Source organism: Melanerpes formicivorus, unplaced genomic scaffold (assembly GCF_026170545.1).
Source record: "Melanerpes formicivorus ecotype bairdi unplaced genomic scaffold, bMelFor1.0.p_v2 SCAF_72, whole genome shotgun sequence".
Taxonomy (NCBI): domain Eukaryota; kingdom Metazoa; phylum Chordata; class Aves; order Piciformes; family Picidae; genus Melanerpes; species Melanerpes formicivorus.
The window spans coordinates 800,324-821,846 of NW_027142424.1; the positions used below are offsets into that span (position 1 = coordinate 800,324).

Consider the following 21,523-nt stretch of genomic DNA (forward strand, 5'->3'; position numbering starts at 1 on the left):
AAAAAAAGAAAGGAGAGGAAAAAAAAAAGACAGAGAGGGAGAAAAAAAAAAGACAGAGAGGGAGAAAAAAAAAACACAGAGAGGGGGAAAAAAGAAAAGAAAGGAGAGGGAAAAAAGGAAAGAAAGTAGAGGGGGGGGAAAAGAAAGGAGAGAGAAAAAAAAAAGACAAAAAGGAGAGGGGAAAAAAAGGAAAGAAAGGAGAGGGGGGGAAAGGAAAGAAAGGAGAGGGGGGGAAAGGAAAGAAAGGAGAGGGGGGAAAGGATAGAAAGGAGAGGAGGAAAAAAGAAAGAAAGGAAGGGGAAAAGGAAAGAAAGGAGAGAGGAAAAAAGAAAGAAAGGAAGGGGAAAAGGAAAGAAAGGAGAGGGGAAAAAGAAAGAAAGGAAGAGGGGAAAAAAGGAAAGAGGAGAGGGGAAAAAAGGAAAGAAAGGAGAGGGGAAAAAAGGAAAGAAAGGAGAGGGGAAAAAAGAAAGGAAAAAAAAAAGACAAAAAGGGGGGGGGGAAAGAAAGAAAGGAGAGGGGAAAAAGAGAAAGAAAGGAGAGGGGAAAAAATAAAGGAGAAAAAACAGACAAAAAGGAGAGGGGGAAAAAAAGAAAGAAAGGAGAGGGGAAAAAAAAGGAGGCTTGTGAATGGTCCCTGGGTGCTGTGGTCAGCTCTAACCTAGAACCAAGGGCAAAATGATAATAAAAGGGGGTGGGGGGTGTGGAATATATTAAATAACCCAAATGTGAGCCCCGAGTGGGTTCCTGGGGAAGCTGTGGGGTGAGAGAGGGGCTAGGGTAGGGTCCTGCTGGGCACCAAAGCTCTTGGTTGAGTGGGAACAGCAGGTGGGGGGGCAGTGTGGGGCTGGGGAGAGGAGGAGGAGGAGAAGGAGGGTGAGGAAGATGAGGAGAAGGAGAAGGAAGTGGATGGGGAGGAGAAGGAGGTGAAGGAGAAGAGATGAAGGATAAGGAGAAGAAGGAGAAGAAAGGAGAAAGAGAATAAGGAAGGAGAAGGATGAGGAGAAGAAAGGAGAAAGAATAAGAAAGGAGGAGAAGGCGGAGAAGAAAGGAGAAAGAATAAGAAAGGAGGGGAAGGATGAGGAGAAGAAGGAGAAGAAAGGAGAAAGAATAAGAAAGGAGGAGAAGGAGGAGAAGGAGAAGGAAGAATAAGAAAGGAGGAGAAGGATGAGGAGGAAGACAAGAAGAAAGAAGGAGGAGAAGGGGAAGGAGTAGGAAAAGGATGAGGAAGATGAGGAGAAGAATGAGAAGGATGATAAGGAGGTAGCTGAGGAATAAGAGGAGGAGAGGGAGAAGAAGAGAGGAGGAGAAGGAGGAGGAGGAGAAGGGGAAGGAGAAGGAGGAGGAGAAGGATGAGAAGGAGGATAAGGAGAAGGATGATAAGGAGGTAGCTGAGGAATAAGAGGAGGAGAATGAAGAGGAGAAGAAGAATGAGGATGAAAATGAAGAGGAGGGGGGTGGGGAGGAGGAGGGTGAGGAGGATGAGGGGCAGGGGGAGCCTCTGTAGCAGCCAACATGTAAATGTACAGCCTAGCCAACTAAAAATAACCCAAACAAAACAACTCCCCAAAAGATAAAACTTAACCAAAAAAAACAAACCCCAAGCCCCAAAAACCACAAACAAAGGGAAAAAAAAGGAACAAAACCAAAACCCCAAACCAAAACCCAACCCCAAATCTGTTCAAGTTTTCAAGTGTTTGTTTTCTCTTAAATAGCCTCCAGACTGTCCCCAGTTATCCCAGTTATTAGCTTTAATCAAAGCAGTGCAAGTTACGGACTTCAGCTACAGGCCGGGTGCCAGCTCCCTGCGGGCACCCGGGCTGGCACCCGGGGCACCCAGGCACAGGGCTCTGCCCCGTATCCATCCTGCCTGGCCCCCCTGGAGCCTCCTCTCCCTGGATAGCAGCAACTCTGGAGCGATTCCCTGTTCACATTCGTGGAGATAAAATGGTTTCTGAGCTCGAGAGACAAGAGGTCCTTCCTCCTCGGCACGCGGCGGGGGGGGACCGCGGGGCAATGCCAGTGTCCTGGGAGCCCTTTTTTTGGCAGCAGACCCCCGGGTCCCCCCCCCATCCCCCGTCCCCCCCTCCCCCCTCCCTCACCCTCGCTGCCACGGTCCGGTACCCGCGCGGTGCCGGAGGGGGAGCGGGGCTCGTGCCAAAGTCCCCACCCTGGGTGTTTTGGGCTAAGCAGCAGGGTCGGGTCCTTATCTGTAGACGGGCAAGCGGATGTGGGCGTGCTGGTGGTCCAAGAGCCTTGGCACAGACACGGTCTCGTAGCCCTTGCCCAGCATCTGCTCCTTGATGCAGGGCGGGTGGATGTCGTTGATGAGATACTCCAAGGACTGGAGGCTGCTGCTGAGGATGGAGGTATTGCAGAGGGTCTTACTGGGCAGCCCCTCGCCGGGGGGTACCCCCAGTTCCCGGGGTCCCGCTGCCCCCAGCTCCGCCGGGTTGTAACAGTCGCTGTTGGGGGTCACCAAGATGCTGTTCCAGGGAGGGGCAAAGTACTGTCCCACCGAGAAGTTGCCATGCATGCAGTTCAAGGGGGAGGAGCTCACCTTCTCGGCCCCGGCGGCGCCACCCAGCCCGTAGGGACGCGAGGAACCCGCGCAGGTCTCGGGGGACTTGCTGAGGGCCCCCCCGCTGCCCCCGCTGTACATTCGCAGGTGCTGCTGCTGCTGCTTCTGCTGCCAGACCAGGTAGTCCATGCCCTCGGGGTAGATGCCCGCTTTGGGCCCCAGGGCCGCGGCCGGGTTGGAGCCCAGCGCCAGCTCGGCACCCTTGCGGCACTCTGGCAGCACGGCGCCGGCGTAGGTGGCGGCGGTGCCGGGGAAAGCCCCGTGCTTGGCCGGGCTGGGGTTGGCAGCCACCACGGCCGGGCAGCCCGGCTGGGCACCCTGCGCCTGGCACTGCTGATTGATCTGGTAGATGATGCTCTGGATGGAGGGCAGGTTGGACGGCGGCAGCGCCAGGCTCCTGCTCACAAGCGGCAGCACCGAGGCCGCCACCGTCACGTTGGGGGGCACGGGACCCTCCAGCTGCTTCTGGCTGCTGTGGTAGCTCAGCTGCCCGGCGCAGGAGGGACCTTGAGCTAAAGTGCTTGACACGGGGTAAGGAGCGATGCCAACTTGGGCGGGCGACAGCTTAGTCCGCTTCCCCTCCGAGTTCTTCACCACGCTCTTGCCGGAGGCCTTGACGATGGCCAGGAGACCCTGGTAGCCACCGGCGTGCAGGGGGTAGGGGCTGTAGCGTTGCCCCGTGGTGTCGTAGCCATTGACCGTCCGGTTAAGGTGCTTGTGCTGGGGGACCCTGATGTTGGTGGGGAAGATCTTGATGGTCAGGGGGCTGTTGGCCACCTTCTGTGCGTAGGCGTCCAGCTCCGCGGGGCTGGGGTAGCGCGGGGAATGCATTGGTGCCGTCGTCTCGCCTGGGGGAACAACGCAGAGGGTGAACCCTGGTGCCAGCAGGAGGAGAGGGACCCATCTCACCATCGTCTTCCCAACATCATCCCATCATCACCCCATCATGACCCCATCATCCATCACCCATCATCCATCACCCATCACTCCCTCAGGGGAGACCTTCTTGCTCTCTACAACTCCCTGAAGGGAGGTTGTAGCCAGGTGGGGGTTGGTCTCTTCTCCCAGGAAACCACCAATAGAACAAGAGGACACAGTCTCAAGCTGTGCCAGGGGAGGTTTAGGCTGGAGGTTAGGAAGAAATCCTTACCAGAAAGAGAGATTGGCCATTGGAATGTGCTGCCCAGGGAGGTGGTGGAGTCCCCATCACTGGGGGTGTTTAGGAAGAGACTGGATGAGGCACTTGGTGCAATGGTTTAATTGATTAGATGGTGCTAGGTGATAGGTTGGACTGGATGATCTCAAAGGTCTTTTCCAACCTGGACTATTCTATTCTATTCTATTCTATTCTATTCTATTCTATTCTATTCTATTCTATTCTATTCTATTCTATTCTATTCTATTCTATTCTATTCTATTCTATTTCCATTCCTATTCCTGTTCTGTCCTATCCTATCCTATCCTATCCTACCCTATCCCTATTCTATTCCTTTCCTATTCCTTTCCTATTCCTATTCTATTCCTTTCCTATTCCTGTTCTATCCTATCCTATCCTATCCTATCCTATCCTATCCTATCCTATCCTATCCCTATTCCTATTCCTATTCCTATTCTTATTCTATTCCTATTCCTATTGCTGTTCCTGTTCCTATTCCATTTTATCCTATCCTATCCTATCCTATCCTATCCTATCCCTATCCCTATCCTTATCCTATCCCTATTCTATTCTATCCTATCCCTATTCTATTCTATCCCTATTATGTTCCTATTCCTATTTTGTTCCTTTCCTATTCCTGTTCTGCTCTATCCTGTTCTATCTTATTCTTATTCTTATTCTTATTCTTATTCTTATTCTATTCCTATTCTATTCCTTTCCTATTTCTGTTCTTCCTATCCTATCCTTTCCTATCCTATCCTATCCTATCCTATCCTATCCTATCCTATCCTATCCTATCCTATCCTATCCCTATTCTATTCTATCCTATCCCTATTCCTATTCTATTCCTATCCCTATCCCTATCCCTATCCTATCCCTATCCCTATCCTATCCTATCCTATCCTATCCTATCCTATCCTATCCTATCCCTATTCTATTCTATCCTATCCCTATTCCTATTCTATTCCTATCCCTATCCCTATCCCTATCCCTATCCTATCCCTATCCCTATCCTATCCTATCCTATCCTATCCTATCCTATCCTATCCTATCCTATCCTATCCTATCCCTATTCTATTCTATCCTATCCCTATTCCATTCTATCCTATCCCTATTCTATTCTATCCTATCCTATCTCCATTCTATTCTATCCCTATTATGTTCCTATTCCTATTTTGTTGCTTTCCTATTCCTGTTCTGTTCTATCCTATCCTATCCTATCCCTATTCTTATTCTATTCCTACACTTATCCTTATCCTATCCTATCCTATCCTATCCTATCCCTATTCCTATTCCTATTCTATTTCTTTCCTGTTCCTATTCTATTCTATTCTATTCTATTCTATTCTATTCTATTCTATTCTATTCTATTCTATTCTATTCTATTCTATGCTATGCTATGCTATGCTATGCTATGCTATCCTACCCTACCCCATCCCATCCCAACTCCCAGGGCTTCGTGGAGCAGCCCTGGGAGCAGCCGCACGCGGGCCCCCTCCTGCCCGCCGGCCCCCGCGCCCGGCGCGACGGGCACGGCCGTTCCTTTAAGCACCTAATTTATTCCCTCTCTTAGATAGATTTTGTAGATTTAATCATTTTCACAGCTGGTGGCTCGTTGGCTACTCAAGATAAACTCCACAATGAAAGCGTAATGGGGGGACGACAAATGAGTTTTCACACCAGAATGGCAGAAACTTGCTTGGGAAAGAGGGGGGGTGGGGGGGGGAAACCACAGAAGAGTTTGAAAGGAACCCAAGGAGGGGGGAGGGAGGAAACATAATATATACACCCATATCTAATTTATATTTTTTCTTTCCCCTGCAGTGACTTTTGCTGACTCCAGTAGGTTACCACAGTTAATTTCCCCCCAGTTTTGTTCATCTGTAAAATTGCATAAAAGTGCCATTTTTATTTCCTTTCCTTTCTTGTTTTTGGTCTGTGCTGCCTCATTATATAGGGAGCCGCTGATTTATGGCTGGGAAATGCAGCTCTTTTCTCCCCCCTCCTTTTTCTCCCCCCCCTATTTTTGGGTGAGGGTTCTTGGAGCAGCTCAAAGCACCCATGAAATTGCTTGTATAATGTAGTTTAAATCCAATCTCGGAGAAAGATTCCCCCGTTGGGGAAAGTGACATTTCCATTCTCCACACCGAGTTTATTTTAGGCCACTTACAAGTGACTCTGGCAGTGGGAGGTGGGGGGGGTAGCTTTGGTGCCTTGACCTGGTTTTTTTCCTCCCCCCACCCTCCTGGAAACCTGGGTGGGTGATGGGTGAGAGGAGAATCCGAGAGCTGCCGAGATGGGGGAGTCCGACCTGCGACCCGCCGCCGCCACGGCCATCCAACCCTGTCCCCAAGTGCCGTGGCCACAGGTTTCTCAGATGCCTCCCAGGGATGGGGACTCCACCACAGTATCACAGAATCACCAAGGTTGGAAGAGACCTCAAAGATCATCGAGTCCAACCTGGCACCCCAGACCTCATGACTAAACCATGGCACCAAGTGCCACATCCAATCCCCTCTTGAACACCTCCAGGGATGGGGACTCCACCACCTCCCTGGGCAGCCTGTTCCCATCCCTGACCACTCTTGCAGCAAAGAAATTCTTCCCCATCTCCCACCTCACCCTCCCCTGGCACAATTTCAGGTTGTTTCCTCTCCTTCTATCACCTGATACTAGGGCAACAACAAAGCTGGGGAGGGGTCTGGAGCACAGCCCTGTGAGGAGAGGCTGAGGGAGCTGGGGTTGCTTAGCCTGGAGAAGAAGAGGCTCAGGGGAGACCTCATTGCTCTCTACAACTACCTGAAGGGAGGTTGTAGCCAGCTGGGGGTTGGTCTCTTCTCCCAGGCAATCAGCACCAGAACAAGAGGACACAGTCTCAAGCTGTGCCAGGGGAGGTTCAGGCTGGATGTTAGGAGAAAGTTCTTCCCAGCAAGAGAGATTGGCCATTGGGATGTGCTGCCCAGGGAGGTGGTGGAGTCACCATCACTGGAGGTGTTTAGGAAGAGCCTGGATGAGGCACTTGGTGCCATGGCTTAGTTGATTAGATGGTGTTGGGTGATAGGTTGGACTCAATGATCTTGAAGGTCTTTTCCAACCTGGTCCATTCCATTCCATTCCATTCCATTCCATTCCATTCCATTCCATTCCATTCCATTCCATTCCATTCCTCACCTCACTGCAACCTGCTTTCAGGGAGCTGGAGAGAGCAATGAGGTCTCCCTTCAGCCTCCTCCTGGCCTCTTCTTCTTCAACCCCAGCTCCCTGAGCTGCTCCCCCCCAGCCCTGTTCTCCAGACCCTTCCCCAGCTTTGTCACCCTTCTCTGGACTTGCTCTAGCCCCTCAATGTCCTCCTTGGATTGGGGGTCCCAAAACTGAAGCCAGGATTCGAGCTGTGGCCCCACCAGTGTAGGAGAGAGATCACTTCCCTACTAGTGCTGGTGGAAGCAGGCATGATGCTACCAGCAGGATTCTGGGGGAAGTGGGGGTGGCACCAGGGTGCAGCCCTGGTGGCTGCAGGACTCCACCTCACCTCTTGGGCAGCAGCAGGATGTTTGGGGAGATGCAGGAACGAGGTGGTGGCCACTCTCCCTCAGAGCAGCAGAGCTTTCCCCAGCCCTTCCTCCCATCAAGCTGATGTCAGGGGCTTTTTACAGGTGTCTTAAGCAGACATTGTCATTAATGAGTATATTAAGCCAATTAAAACCAGGGCCTTTGAGTAGGATTTAATGTAGCTGCCAGGAGACAGGATGGATGGCGCCAGCAGGACACGTGCAGGCGGGGGATGCACCATCAGCCCCACCAGGCTCATCCTGGGGCAGACTGCCCAACCCCTGTAGAGTTCCTGAGACTGGCAGCTGCGTGGGCGCAGGGCAGCCTGTACCCTGGGTGCTGCTGGGTGAGCTGGTGGGCACTGGGAGCTGCATGGGTGCAGGGCAGGGTGTACACTGGGTGCTACTGGGTGAGCTGGTGGGCACTGGCAGCTGCATAGGTGCTGCTGGGCACTGGCAGCTGCATGGGTGCAGGGCAGGGTGTACACTGGGTGCTGCTGGGTGAGCTGGTGGGCACTGGGAGCTGCATGTGTCCTGCTGGGCACTGGGAGCTGCGTGGGTGCTGCTGGGTGAGCTGATGGACACTGGGAGCTGCATGGGTGCTGCTGGGTGAGCTGGTGGGCACTGGGAGCTCGTGGGTACTGCTGGGTGAGCTGGTTGCCACTGGGAGCTGCATGTGTCCTGCTGGGCACTGGGAGCTGCATGGGTGCTGCTGGGTGAGCTGGTGGGCACTGGGAGCTGCATGTGTCCTGCTGGGTGAGCTGGTGGGCACTGGGAGCAAGCAGGACCCCCGTTGCCCTGTGGCACAGCATGGCAGGGCACAGCAGCAGGCACCGTGAGCCACGTACATCTGCATTCCCCTTCATGCCGGCACCGCTGTCCTTGGAGGTGGCAGCACGGTGAATACTCAATTAACATGACACTAATTAGCTGGTGACACTTGCAGAATCCCTAATGAGCCTGTTCCACAGAAATGCTCTTTTCCTAGCAAAAATAAGCCTTGAAAAGGGGCCACTGCTGGAGGGAGGGAAGGAGGGAGGAAGGGAGGCAGGTAGCATCACCAGTGGGCACTGTGGCTACCTGGTGGGGGTCACCAAAATCCATCACAGAACTGCTGAGGCTGGAAGAGACCTTTCAGATCAAGTCCAACAGTTCACCTAGAGCTCACCATCTCACCACTGCTGCTAAGTCACTGCCACTAAACCACGTCCCTCAGCACCACAGGGATGGTGACTCCGCCACCTCCCTGGGCAGCGCTGGTTCCAGTGCCTGAGAACCCTTCCTGCGAGGAAGTTTTTCCTCATGCCCAACCTGAACCTCCCCTGGCACAACTTGAGGCCATTTCCTCTTGGCCTGGAGTTCAGGTGACACTGGGAAGCCCCACCTTGGAGCTGCCTGTTGCAGCAGGATGGGCAGAGCTGCCCATGAGGGCGAAGCAAGCTCAGCCACGGGCATCCCACCGGTGAGCCCCAGCGCCGCGGTGTGCCTGAGGAGCACCATGAGCGGGCATGGAGAAGCCAGGAGCCATCCTTTGTCAGCTCTTCACACCAGCTGGGTTGGAGAGCTTTAGACTGGACTTCAGGAACCGTTTCTTCACTGCAAGAGTGGTCAGGGATTGGCACAGGCTGCCCAGGGAGGTGGTGGAGTCATCACCCCTGGAGGTGCTCAAGAAACCTGTGGCCGCACTCCGGGCCATGGCTTAGCGCTCGTGGTGGCATTGGGACTTGATGAGCTGAAAGGCCTCTTCCAACCTTAATGACTCTATGCTTCCATGATGTGACAAGCCCCCACTGCAGTGTGTTGTCACCTATCAGGGTGACACAGCAAACCCCCCGCCAGCAACGTGACAAAGCCACCGAGCTCCCGGCGGCTCGGCTGCCGGCACGCCGCCGGCTCCCCCTCGCCGCGCTAATTACTGCTTTCTAACGGGCTGTAATTACTGCCAGATGCAAACCCACGCCGGCACCGCCAGCCCTGACACCAGCCACTGCCTTTGTGTGGCCCCCCACGTCCCTGCTTCTTCAACTGCAGCCATCAGATGGGTGGGATGTACCATGGATCATAAGGTGGCAGTCTGACCCCCCAGCACACCTCAGCTGGGCTCACCACACCAGCCCTGACACCAGCCACTGCCTTTCTGTGTTCCACTCCATCCCTTCTTCAACTGCAGCCATCAGATGTCACCAGGATTGGGTGGGATGCACCATGGATCACCACCCAGCAGGGCTGGACTCCCAACACACCTCAGCTGGGCTCACCACACCAGCCCTGACACCAGCCACTGCCTGTGTTCCCCTCCATCCCTTCTTCTTCAACTGCAGCCATCAGATGTCACACCAGGATTGGGTGGGATGAACCATGGATCATACTCTGGCAGTCTGACCCCAACACACCCCAGCTGGGCTCACCACACCAATTTTCATCACCCCTAAACCAAACCCAGCCTGGGGACAGACTCCCACCAGCAGCTTCTTGTCCCAGGAGATTGTTTCCACCTCTCCCAGCTCCCTCCCTCCACCCTCAACTCGAACCACTGGAGGTCATGCTGGGATTGGGTGGGATCTTCACCCATCACACCTCAGCTGGGCTCACCACCATGAGCAACCACAGTTATTATCCCCCCTAAACCAAACCCAGCCTGGGGACAGACTCCCACCAGCAGCTTCTTGTCCCAGGAGATTGTTTCCACTTCTCCCAGCTCCCTCCCTCCACCTCCAGCACTCCCACGGGATGCGGCCGGCCTCCCCCTTCCTTCTTTCCTCCCTCCCTCCCTCCCTGACCTGCTCTATTTTTTTGTGTAGCCGCAACTCAGTAACAGCTCAATAATTGGATCTGCTCAGCAGCCAAAGCTTTGGGTTGAATGTTACTGGAATTTTTCAATTGTTTTGTTTCTGGCCTCTTTTGTTCCTGCAAATGGAACCTGCAGCGCCCGCAGTCATCATCCCAGGGCTTTCTCTATTGCCCCCAGCTCCTGCTCACCAAGCACTACTGGGAAGCCAGGCAGGAACCAGAAGCCATTAGGAGTGGCAGAGCAGGCTTATGAGATTATGCCTCCAGCTAAACAACTTTTTTACTTCAGCAAATTGGCCACCAAACCCAGTTCCAGGCACAGCAGAAAATCCCAGCCCCCGACGGGGCCGCCGGCCGGAAGGAATCTGGGTTTGTGGGTTGGGAAGCTCTCCTCGGGCCCAGGGCAGCCAGGAAAATGTCTGGTGGGGACAAGGGGTGGCTGGGGGAGGTGGGGGAGGGGATGAGAATGTCCTGAGAAATTCCCTAAAGGCCTCTCCTGGCATGAGCACCCACTGCCAGGAGCCCAGCACCCCCTGTATCCCACATACCCCTGCATCCCCCCCGCCAGAAAGGATGCTCAGAACTGAGGAGGACAGGAAGGATGCTTGGGAGTAGGAAGGATGCTCAGCACTGAGGAGGACAGGAAGGATGCTTGGAAGCAGGAAGGATGCTCAGCACTGAGGAGGACAGGAAGGATGCTTGGAAGCAGGAAGGATGCTCAGCACTGAGAAGGGCAGGAAGGATGCTTGGGAGCAGGAAGGATGCTCAGCACTCTGAGGAGGACAGGAAGGATACTTGGGAGCAGGAAGGATGCTCAGCACTGAGGAGGACAGGAAGGATACTTGGGAGCAGGAAGGATGCTCAGCACTGAGGAGGACAGGAAGGATGCTTGGAAGCAGGAAGGATGCTCAGCACTGAGGAGGACAGGAAGGATGCTTGGAAGCAGGAAGGATGCTCAGCACTGAGAAGGGCAGGAAGGATGCTTGGAAGCAGGAAGGATGCTCAGCACTGAGAAGGGCAGGAAGGATGCTTGGAAGCAGGAAGGATGCTCAGCACTGAGGAGGGCAGGAAGGATGCTTGGAAGCAGGAAGGATGCTCAGCACTGAGGAGGACAGGAAGGATGCTTGGGAGCAGGAAGGATGCTCAGCACTGAGGAGGACAGGAAGGATGCTTGGGAGCAGGAAGGATGCTCAGCACTGAGGAGGACAGGAAGGATGCTTGGGAGCAGGAAGGATGCTCAGCACTCTGAGGAGGACAGGAAGGATGCTTGGGAGCAGGAAGGATGCTCAGCACTGAGGAGGACAGGAAGGATGCTTGGGAGCAGGAAGGATGCTCAGCACTGAGGAGGATGCTCAGGAAGAACTTTTAGCACCAGGAAGGATGGGAAGGATGCTCAGCACCGGGAAGGATGCTCGGTAGCAGGGGTTCCATGCTGCGCCCACAGCCCATCTGCCCCGAGTGTACCCAGCCTGGCGCTGCTGGCAGCACCCCTGGCGGGGGCCCTTGTCCCTGGAGCAGACTCCCACCTTGGTGAGTGCACACCACAACAATTTATGACTTCATTTTTCAGGGCAGGATGCTGCAGAGGGGGCTGTGCTGCCTGGGAGGTCAGGATGGGGATGGTGAGTGGGATGTTGGGGTACATCCTGAGGATGCAGCAGCAGCACTGGGCACCTAGCTGGTGCCAGCATGGCAGCCACACCTGGCTGCCTCCCTCCTCTCCATCCCTTCCCTCCTCTTCAGGATACCCTTTTCCCCATAGGAGCAGACCTGCTGCTGGGGCTGCTGGAGCTGCCAAGCTCCTCCTGCCATGGCACAGCCCTGGGCAAACCATGGACACATCCTGGCTGCTCCAGCAAGGAGAGGAAGCAACAGCAGGATACTCCCCATCTTGGGGGTTACCCCATCCCAGGCAGGAGGAGGTGGTGGGAACTGGGACCAGCCTGGTGCTGGGGACCCAGCCTGTTGGTGCTGGGACGTTTGGAACATCAGGATGCTTCCCTCTGCCAGCACAGTCAATCTGATGCCAACTCCCTGTGCCACAGCATGCTGGCTGCCTGGCTGGCACCTGGCTCCTGATCTGGGTAGTTCTGTCCCTGCAGCAGTGTCCTGCAGCTGGGCAGCCATCCAGGAGGAACGTCTGAGGGCTCACCCGTAGTGCTCTGCCCCAAAATGCCACACAAAGCCCTGGCTGCTCTGCCTGGAATTCCCATCATGGAATCACAGAACAGCTTAGGCTGGAAAAGACCATTAAGCTCCTCAAGCCCAGGAGGCAGCCCAGCACATCTCCACAATCACCCAGGCAAGGGGCATTTCCTGGGGGGTCACCCTGCCCTCAGCATCCTCCCAGACCTCACCCTCCTCCTCCCTCCTGCCCTGCTCCTTTTTATTGGAAGGCACTGGGCTGAACTGGGCTTTCCCTCCCACCCTGCCTGCCCAAGCCTAGGGCACAAAAGGGCAGCAATGAGGCAGGGTTTAATTTGCAGGGAGGGGTGGGAAGGGGAGAGATGCTGAGTGCAGGAGGAGACACTGGGGACCCAAGCAGTGATGGAGGTGCCAGTGGCTGTCATTAAAACACCAATCCTGCTGCAGCCTCCACCTGAATTAAACTCAAGAACCAAGAGCTTGTCCCTGGACTTCAGGACCAGGCTCCTCATCCTCCTCCCAGCAAGGAGATCCCAATGCCTTCAAAGCTTCCCAAAGCATCCCAAAAAGCACCAAAAATCCACTTCCCCCCCCCCCCCACTCTGCCTGCAACGCTGGGAGCAGCTTTTGGAACAGTTGAAGCCTAAATGTTTGCAAAACATTTGGAAGAAACCTCAATGTTTGCAAAACAGTTGGAAGAAACCTCAATGTTTGCAAAACAGTTGGAAGAAACCTCAGTGTTTGCAAAACCCTTGGAAGAAAACAAACAAAACCTGGTGCAGTTGAAACAATCAATCAAATCCTGGAAGTCTGGGTGTCCAAGCCCCAGGTGGCAAAGCAGGAATTGGCTGCCCCAGCCCCCTGGGCAGCAGCCCCATGCAGGAACCTCCCTGCCCACCCCATGGGGTCAGAGGGCAGAGCCAGGGCCAGGGAGCTGGGGTCAGGGAGCAGGGTGCTGGAGCAAGGAGCAGAGTGTTTGGGGTCAGGAATGGGGTGCTGGAGCCAAGGAGCAGGGCTGGATCAAAGATCAGGGTGCTGGAGCCAAGGAGCAGGGCTGGATCAAAGATCAGGGTGCTGTATCAATAAGCAAGGTGTTTGGGGCAGGGAGCAGAGTGTTTGGGATCATGAATGGGGTGATGGAGCCAAGGAGCAGGGCTGGATCAAAGATCAGGGTGCTGGATCAAGGAGCAGGGTGTTGGGGGCAGGGAGCAGGGTGTTTGGGGTCAGTAATGGGGTGCTGGAGCCAAGGAGCAGAGAGCTGGGGTCAGGAATGGAGTGGTGGAGCAAGGATCAGGGCTGGATCAAAGATCAGGGGCTGGAGCAGCGTGTTTGGGGTCAGGAATGGGGTATTGGAGCCAAGGAGCAGAGAGCTAGGGTCAGGAATGGAGTGATGGAGCAAGGAGCAGGGCTGGATCAAAGATCAGGGCGCTGGATCAAAGAGCAAGGTGTTTGGGGTCAGGAATGGGGTGCTGGATCAAGGAGCAGGGTGTTTGGGGCAGGGATCAGGGCGCTGAGGGTCAGGGATCAGGGCACTGGGTCTGGTGCATGCCCCCCCCCCCCCACCAACACATTCCATCTTCTTCAGGGGCTTAAATCCAAAGCAGCTAGAGAAAGAGAGGAGAAACCCACGGGAATAACCAGAGGTGGCAAAGCCCTTGCCGAGCCCTAATCTGTTTGGGGTCAGTAATGGGGTGCTGGAGCCAAGGAGCAGAGAGCTGGGGTCAGGAATGGAGTGATGGAGCAAGGATCAGGGCTGGATCAAAGATCAGGGGGCTGGATCAAAGAGCAAGGTGTTTGTGGTCAGGAATGGGGTGCTGGATCAAAGAGCAAGGTGTTTGTGGTCAGGAATGGGGTGCTGGATCAAGGAGCAGGGTGTTTGGGGTCAGGAATGGGGTGCTGGATCAAGGAGCAGGGTGTTTGGGGTCAGGAATGGGGTGCTGGATCAAGGAGCAGGGTGTTTGGGGTCAGGAATGGGGTGCTGGATCAAGGAGCAGGGTGTTTGGGGCAGGGAGCAGGGTGCCGAGGGTCAGGGAGCAGGGTGCTGGGGGGTCAGGGATCAGGGCCCCCCACCCCCACCAACACACCCCATCTTCTTCAGGGGCTTAAATCCAAAGCAGCTAGAGAAAGAGAGGAGAAACCCACGGGAATAACCGGAGGTGGCAAAGCCCTTGCCGAGCCCTAATCTGCAAAGACAACAAAATTCATGACAAAGCACAAAGGGACGCAGCCGAGCTGCGCCGTCCCCGAGATATTCATCCCTTGACACGTCCCCTTTTTAGGCTGACATGTCATTTGAGGCAGCCTTTGATTTTTATTCTCTCTCTTTTTTTTTTTTCCCCCTTCCCTCCCCCCCTCCTTCCCTTTTCTTCTCTTAACTCCCTTCCCCCGTGCCGTCGCCATCGTCGCCGCCGTGCCGAGGCGGCTGCCGCTGAATTGGATCACCCCAGGGCGAGCACTTTATTATCTGCAGTCAAAGCGTCACCACGAATCCCCGGCTACACACACACGTGTCACTTCCCATTTGTCTCCTCCACGAGGTATTAGTGCCACCGAGACACCCTGGCTGCCACCGAGACACCCTGGCTGCCGCCGCCGAGAGACGGCCGCGGCCCCCGAGACACCGCCGCGGCCCCCCAGACACCGCCGCGGACCCCGAGACACCGCCGCGGACCCCGAGACACCGCCGCGGCCCCCGAGGCACCGCCGCGGCCCCCGAGGCACCGCCGCGGACCCCGAGACACCGCCGCGGCCCCCGAGACACCGCCGCGGCCCCCCAGACACCGCCGCGGACCCCGAGGCACCGCCGCGGACCCCGAGACACCGCCGCGGCCCCCGAGGCACCGCCGCGGCCAGCGGCACCCGGGGAGGGCAACAGCGTGGTCATGAGGGGCTCCGGTGTCGCCCCACGAGCAGCCCAAGGCCAACCCCGATGCCAACCCCAAAGGCATCCCTGCTGCTGGCCCCTATGCCGTCCTGATGCTGCTCTGGTGTCAGCTCAGTCCTGCCCCCATGATACCCAACAATGCCCCAGCACAGCCCTGATGCCACAGCAGTGCCACCCCAAGACAACCCCCAAAGCCAAATCAATGCTACCCCAAGGCCACACCAATGCCTCAGCACAGCCCTGATGCCACAGCAGTGCCACCCCACAGCAGACCCCAAAGCCACATCAATGCCACCCCAAGACAAACCCCAAGGCCACCTCAATGCCCAGCACAGCCCTGATGCCACAGCAGTGCCACCCCAGAGCAGACCCCAATGCCACATCAATGCCACCCCAAGGCCACCCCAATGCCTCAGCACAGCCCTGGTGCCACAGCAGTGCAACCCCAGAGCAGACCCCAAAGCCACATCAACGCCACCCCAAGGCCACCCCAATGCCTCAGCACAGCCCTGATGCCACAGCAGTGCCACCCCACAGCAGACCCCAAAGCCACATCAATGCCACCCCAAGACAAACCCCAAGGCCACCTCAATGCCCAGCACAGCCCTGATGCCACAGCAGTGCTACCCCAGAGCAGACCCCAATGCCACATCAATGCCACCCCAAGGCCACCCCAATGCCCCAGCACAGCCCTGATGCCACAGCAGTGCCACCCCAAGGCAACCCCCAAAGCCACATCAATGCCACCCCAAGGCCACCCCAATGCCCCAGCACAGCCCTGATGCCACAGCAGTGCAACCCCAGAGCAGACCCCAAAGCCACATCAATGCCACCCCAAGGCCACCCCAATGCCCCAGCACAGCCCTGATGCCACAGCAGTGCAACCCCAGAGCAGACCCCAAAGCCACATCAATGCCACCCCAAGACAAACCCCAAGGCCACCCTGATGGTACTCTAGTGTTGCCCCAATACTGCCCCCAATGCCACCTTTATGATATCCAGATGCCACCCAGCACTGCCCCAGCACAGCCCTGATGTCACATCAGTGCCTTTTCAATGCAGACCCTGGAGACACCCCAATGCCATCCCCATGCTGTCCCAGTGTCACCCTGATGTTACTCCAGTGTCACCTCAATACTGCCCCAGTGCCACCCAGATGCCACCCAACAGTGCCCTAACACAGCCCTGATGCCACCCCAATGCCATCCTGATACCAAACCTTCACTGTATGCCAGGGAAGCCTACCCAAAGGCTGGGGGGAGATGCTCCAAGAACTGATGGACTGATGCTGTCCTGGGAAGTCTGGGCACCAAATCCTCACTGTGTGATGGAACACTGCCAGCAAAACCCTCTCCAAGGCCCAGCTCTGACCTGGCAGGAGATGCCCCCACCAGTGCCCAGGAACTGATGGACTGATGCTGTCCTGAGAAGTCTGGGCACCAAATCCTTGTTGTGTGATGGAATACTGCCAGTAAAAGCCTGTACAAGACCCAGCTCTGACCTGGCAGGAGATGCCCCCACCAGTGCCCAGGAACTGATGGACTGTCCTGGGAAGTCTGGGCACCAAATCCTCACTGTGTGATGGAACACTGCCAGCAAAACCCTCTCCAAGACCCAGCTGTGACCTGGCAGGAGATGCCCCCACCAGTGCCCAGGAACTGATGGACTGATGCTGTCCTGAGAAGTCTGGGCACCAAATCCTTGTTGTGTGATGGAACACTGCCAGTAAAAGCCTGTACAAGACCCAGCTCTGACCTGGCAGGAGATGCCTCCACCAGTGCCCAGGAACTGATGGACTGATGCTGTCCTGGGACATCTGGACACCAAACTGCTGATGTGTGATGGTGCTTTACCAGCAAAAGCCTCTCCAAGCTCTGACCAGATGGGAGGTGATCCCCCCAGCTCCCAGCAGGTCTCCTTCACCCCTCCACCCTCCCACCACGCACGTGGCCCATGGAAACAGTGGGTTTTTGCAAGCATTTCCTGGCAGGGAAAAGTGCAAATCAGCAGCACATTTGGGGCTTGGCTGCTAATTGATGTCCTTTTTATGGCATGGACATAAATACACCAGAAGCATCATGAACCAAGCCCTTCCAGCAACTGAAAAGGAGAGGATTCCTCTCATTTCCCTCATCTGTAACCCCCTCCTGGAATTCAGATGGGCATTTTATGGGGACTGAGGAGCCATCAAATGGAGCTTCACCCCCCACACAATTAACTGCTTTGAGCGCTGATTGAGAGTCCCCATGCAGAGAGGTGTGTGTGGAGGGGGTGGCCCTGGAGCTGCTCCCTCAGCTCTGGCCATCAGCTCTCATTAGTGTTTTAATAACCCAGCTGGAGATGCCAGGAGGGTTCAGGTCACCCCCTGTGGGATGGTTTTCACAGCAGCTCACGAGAGCTCCAGCACCAGCCCCACCACCAGAGGGGAGGGGAGAGGTGGTGGTCGATGCTCACATGGCCAGAGGTGATCTTCATAGGATCTCAGACTGGGTTGGGTGGGAAGGGACTTTTCAAGCTCACCCAGTCCAACCCCCTGCACTCAGCAGGGACATCTGCAGCTAGAGCAGGCTGCTCACAGCCCCAAACAACCTGACCTGCAGTAGTTCCATGGATGAGGCATCTCCCACTTCTGGGCAACCTGGGCCAGGCTCTCCCCACCCTCAGTGGCAAACATTTCTCCCTTCTCTCCAGCCTGAATCTCCCCCTTTTAATTTAAACCCTCACCCCTTGACCTGTCACACCAGGCCCTGCTCAGAAGTCTGTCCCCATCTTTCTGCTCAGCCCCTTGAAACACTGAAAAGCCACCAGAAGGTCTCCCTGGAGCCTTCTCTTCTCCAGGCTGAACAACCCCAGCTCTCTCAGCCTGGCTTCACAGTAGAGGGCTTCCAAATCTTGGATCATCTCCATGCCCTCCTCTAGCCCTACTCCAACAGGTCCCTGTCTCTCCTGTGCTGAGGACTCCAGAGCTGGCCCCAGCACTGCAGGGGAAGTCTCAGCAGAGCACAGCAGAAGGGCAGAATCCCCTCCCTGCCCCTGCTGCCCACGCTGCTGGGGATAAGCCCAGGACACAGCTGGCTCCGGGCTGTGAGCGCACGGTGCCAGCTCCTGTCCAGCCTTTCAACCCCTCAGCACCTCCAAGTGCTTCTCCTCAGGGCTGCTCTCCAGCCTTCCAGCCCCCAACCCAGACTGAAGCTGGGTGCATGACCTTGCATTTGGCCTTGCTGAACCTCATGAGGTTCTCCACTTCTCCAGCTCCTCTCTGCCCTTCCAGGAGCTGAGCGATCAACCCCCAGCTCCACACGGATCCCAGCACCGAGCAGAGCAGGGCAAGCTGAAGCTGGCACATCCAAAGGAGCATTTAATCCAGGAGGAGCCACCTCTAAGCTGCTGCAGAGAGAAGGAGCAGCAGAGGCTTTGGCCAAGGCAGCAGGGCCATGATTTGATTTATCATTTAAATAAAGCTCAGGATTCCTGTAACGCACACGGAATGAAATCCAGCGGGGCCAGGCTGCTGGAGTTAATTGGACATGATATTTTCCTGAGGCTCCTGCTTCTCCTCAGCCTCCTGCTCCTCAGCTAGAGGTGGGCAGGGCTGGCATGGCTCTGGGCACCCTCCTGCATCCTCCTCCTCCTCCTCCAGGATGCATTGCTGCCTGTGGTGCAGCCCTGGGATTACGGGTGGGGGACACTGGCTGCTGCCACGACGAGCATGGAAGCAATGTAACCCATGGGGTGGGATGCACTGACCCCCTTGGAATGTGGGATGCAGGGCAGTGGGACAAGGGGATGGTAATTATCAGGAGAGCCAAGGGGCAGAACCAGGGGGTGAACCCCTGGGCTCCTCAGTTCAAGAGAAAAAGGACTACTGGAGAGAGCCCAGGGGAGGCTACAAAGATGCTGAGGGGCCTGGAGCATCTCTGTGAGGAGGAAAGGCTGAGAGCCATGGGGCTGTTGAGCCTGGAGAACCAGAGAATTGTTTGGGGTTGGGAAAGCCCTTTGAGATCATCCAGTCCAACCATTCTCTAACTCTGCCAGGTCTGGTGCCAAACCATGGCCCTCAGCATCACATCTCTACCTCTGTCAAACACCTCCAAGGATGGGGATTCAACCACTTCCCTGGGGAGCCTGTTCCAGTCACAGAAGCATAGAATCACCAGGTCCAGGCTGGAAAGGACCTCCTAAGGTCATCCAGTCCAACCTCCCTGCAGTCAGCAGGGACATCCCCAACTAGGCTGCCCAGGGACTCATCAAGCCTCACCTTGAATATCCCCAGGGAAGAAGCCTCAACCAGTCTTTAAGAACCCTTTCAGTGAAGAAGTTTCTTCTAACATTCAATGAGAAGAGCAGCCTGAGAGAGGATGTGATCAATGTTCAGCAAGAGCTAAAGGGTGAGGGGCAAGAGGCTGGGGCCAGACTCTCGTCAGTGGTGTCCAGCAACAGGACAAAGGGCAGTGGGCCAGGAGGTTCCATAGAATCATAGAATCCACCCTTAGTGATACTGTGATACTGTAATCAATAAGGTTGGAAAAGACCTCAGAGATCATCCAGTCCAACCTGGCACCCAACACCTCATGACTAACTAAAGCATGGCACCAAGTGCCACATCCAATCCCCTCTTGAACACCTCCAGGGATGGGAACTCCACCACCTCCCTGGGCAGCACATTCCAAAGGCTAACAACTCTCTCTGGGAAGAACTTCTTCCTAACATCCAGCCTGAACCTCCCCTGGCACAGCTTGAGACTGTGTCCTCTTGTTCTGGTGCTGCTTGCCTCGGAGGAGAGACCAACCCCCACCTGGCTACAACCTCCCTTCAGGGAGTTGGAGAGAGCAAGAAGGTCTCCCCTGAGCCTCCTCTTCTCCAGGCTAAGCAACCCCAGCTCCCTCAGCCTCTCCTCACAGGGCTGTGCTCCAGACCCCTCCCCAGCTTTGTTGACCTTCTCTGGACACCTTCAATATTCTCAATGTCCTTCTTGAATCGAGGGGCCCAGAACTGACCATCTGACCAAGAGGAAACACTTCTTTGGTGTGAGGCTGCTGGAGCAGGCTGCCCAGAGAGGATGTGCAGAGCTCCCAAACCCATCCGAGCCACCGCGCTCCCGGGCGAGCCGCTGGGGGTGCCCCGGCTTGGACGGCGGGACGGTCCCCTTGCCAAGCCCCACCACGCCGGGACTCTGGGGTCGTCTGAAGGCAGAGGGGCTGTCAGCCGCCAGCACGGGCGGGCAGAGGAAGGCAGCTCACCTTTTCCATGAAATTAATCCCGAACTGAATCAGCGGCGGGGCGGGCTAATCGGATCCCAGCGAGGGGCCGGGCCAGACGGCCAGCGCGCCCCGCGGCCGGGCTCGCTTAATAGCCAGGGAAACAATGCCAGAGGACAGAAAGAAGAGCCATAAAGATAATTACTGAGATACTCAGCAGCAAATTAAGTCATCAGAGGCACTTCTAAATTGGGGCTGCCTTTAGGTAGGAGGCCGTCTCTTGCCGGGAGGGAGGGGGAGGTGAGGAGGTGGCGGCGGCAGGGGGGGGGGAGAGCTCGTCGGGCCCCTCCCGGGGAAGGCTTTGCCGCAGGTGCCATCAATAAAATGCTGGGGGAAAAGCATCTTCCCGAGCAGCTGCGTGGCCCTGGGTGTCACCTGCAATTTAATTTGTGCTAGCAGGAGGCAGCGAGGAGCGAGACGGTGCTGGGTCTGCCCGTAATGAGCAGCAACAGCCAGGCAGCTAAACTTTGATTAAGGTGACCTGGCTGGCGAGCAAGATGCAGGGGTTCAAGCTGGGAAGCTTGGCTTGGCCACCACCACAGTCACAGAATCCCAGGAGCCCCACAGAATCATCCCAGGAGCCCCACAGAATCCCCAGGGTTGGAAGAGACCTCAAAGATCATCAAGTCCAACCTGTCACCCCAGACCTCATGACTAAACCATGGCATCAAGTGCCACCTCCAATCCCCTCTTGAACACCTCCAGGATGTGTCCAGTTCTGGGCTCCTCAGTTTAGGAAAGATGTTGAGGTGCTGGAAGGTGTCCAGAGAAGGGCAACGAGGCTGGGGAGGGGTCTGGAGCACAGCCCTGTGAGGAGAGGCTGAGGGAGCTGGGGTTGCTTAGCCTGGAGAAGAGGAGGCTCAAGGGAGACCTTCTTGCTCTCTCCAACTCCCTGAAGGGAGGTTGTAGCCAGGAGGGGGTTGGTCTCTTCTCCCAGGAAACCAGCACCAGAACAAGAGGACACAGTCTGAAGCTGTGCCAGGGGAGGTTCAGGCTGGATGTTAGGAAGAAGTTCTTCCCAGCAGGAGAGACTGGCCATTGGGATGTGCTGCCCAGGGAGGTGGTGGAGTCACCATCCCTGGAGGTGTTTAAGAAGAGCCTGGCTGAGGCATTTGGTGCCATGGTTTAGTTGATTAGATGGTGTTGGGTCATAGGTTGGACTCA

At 55.9% G+C, this 21,523-nt stretch overlaps 1 protein-coding gene across 1 annotated transcript; it reads right to left on the reverse strand.

The window, feature by feature from the left end:
* Positions 1–509: 509 nt before the first annotated feature.
* Positions 510–3,551, reverse strand: FAM222A (family with sequence similarity 222 member A). The gene has a single exon (XM_068163310.1). It carries the CDS (start codon positions 3,488–3,490, stop codon positions 2,204–2,206), a length of 1,287 nt encoding a protein of 428 aa, XP_068019411.1. The 5' UTR covers positions 3,491–3,551; the 3' UTR covers positions 510–2,203.
* Between the last annotated feature and the right edge of the window lie 17,972 nt (positions 3,552–21,523).

Bases quoted from the DNA above. Each gene is read 5' to 3' on its own strand.
- FAM222A (XM_068163310.1), bottom strand. From the start codon at position 3,490: ATGGTGAGATGGGTCCCTCTCCTCCTGCTGGCACCAGGGTTCACCCTC.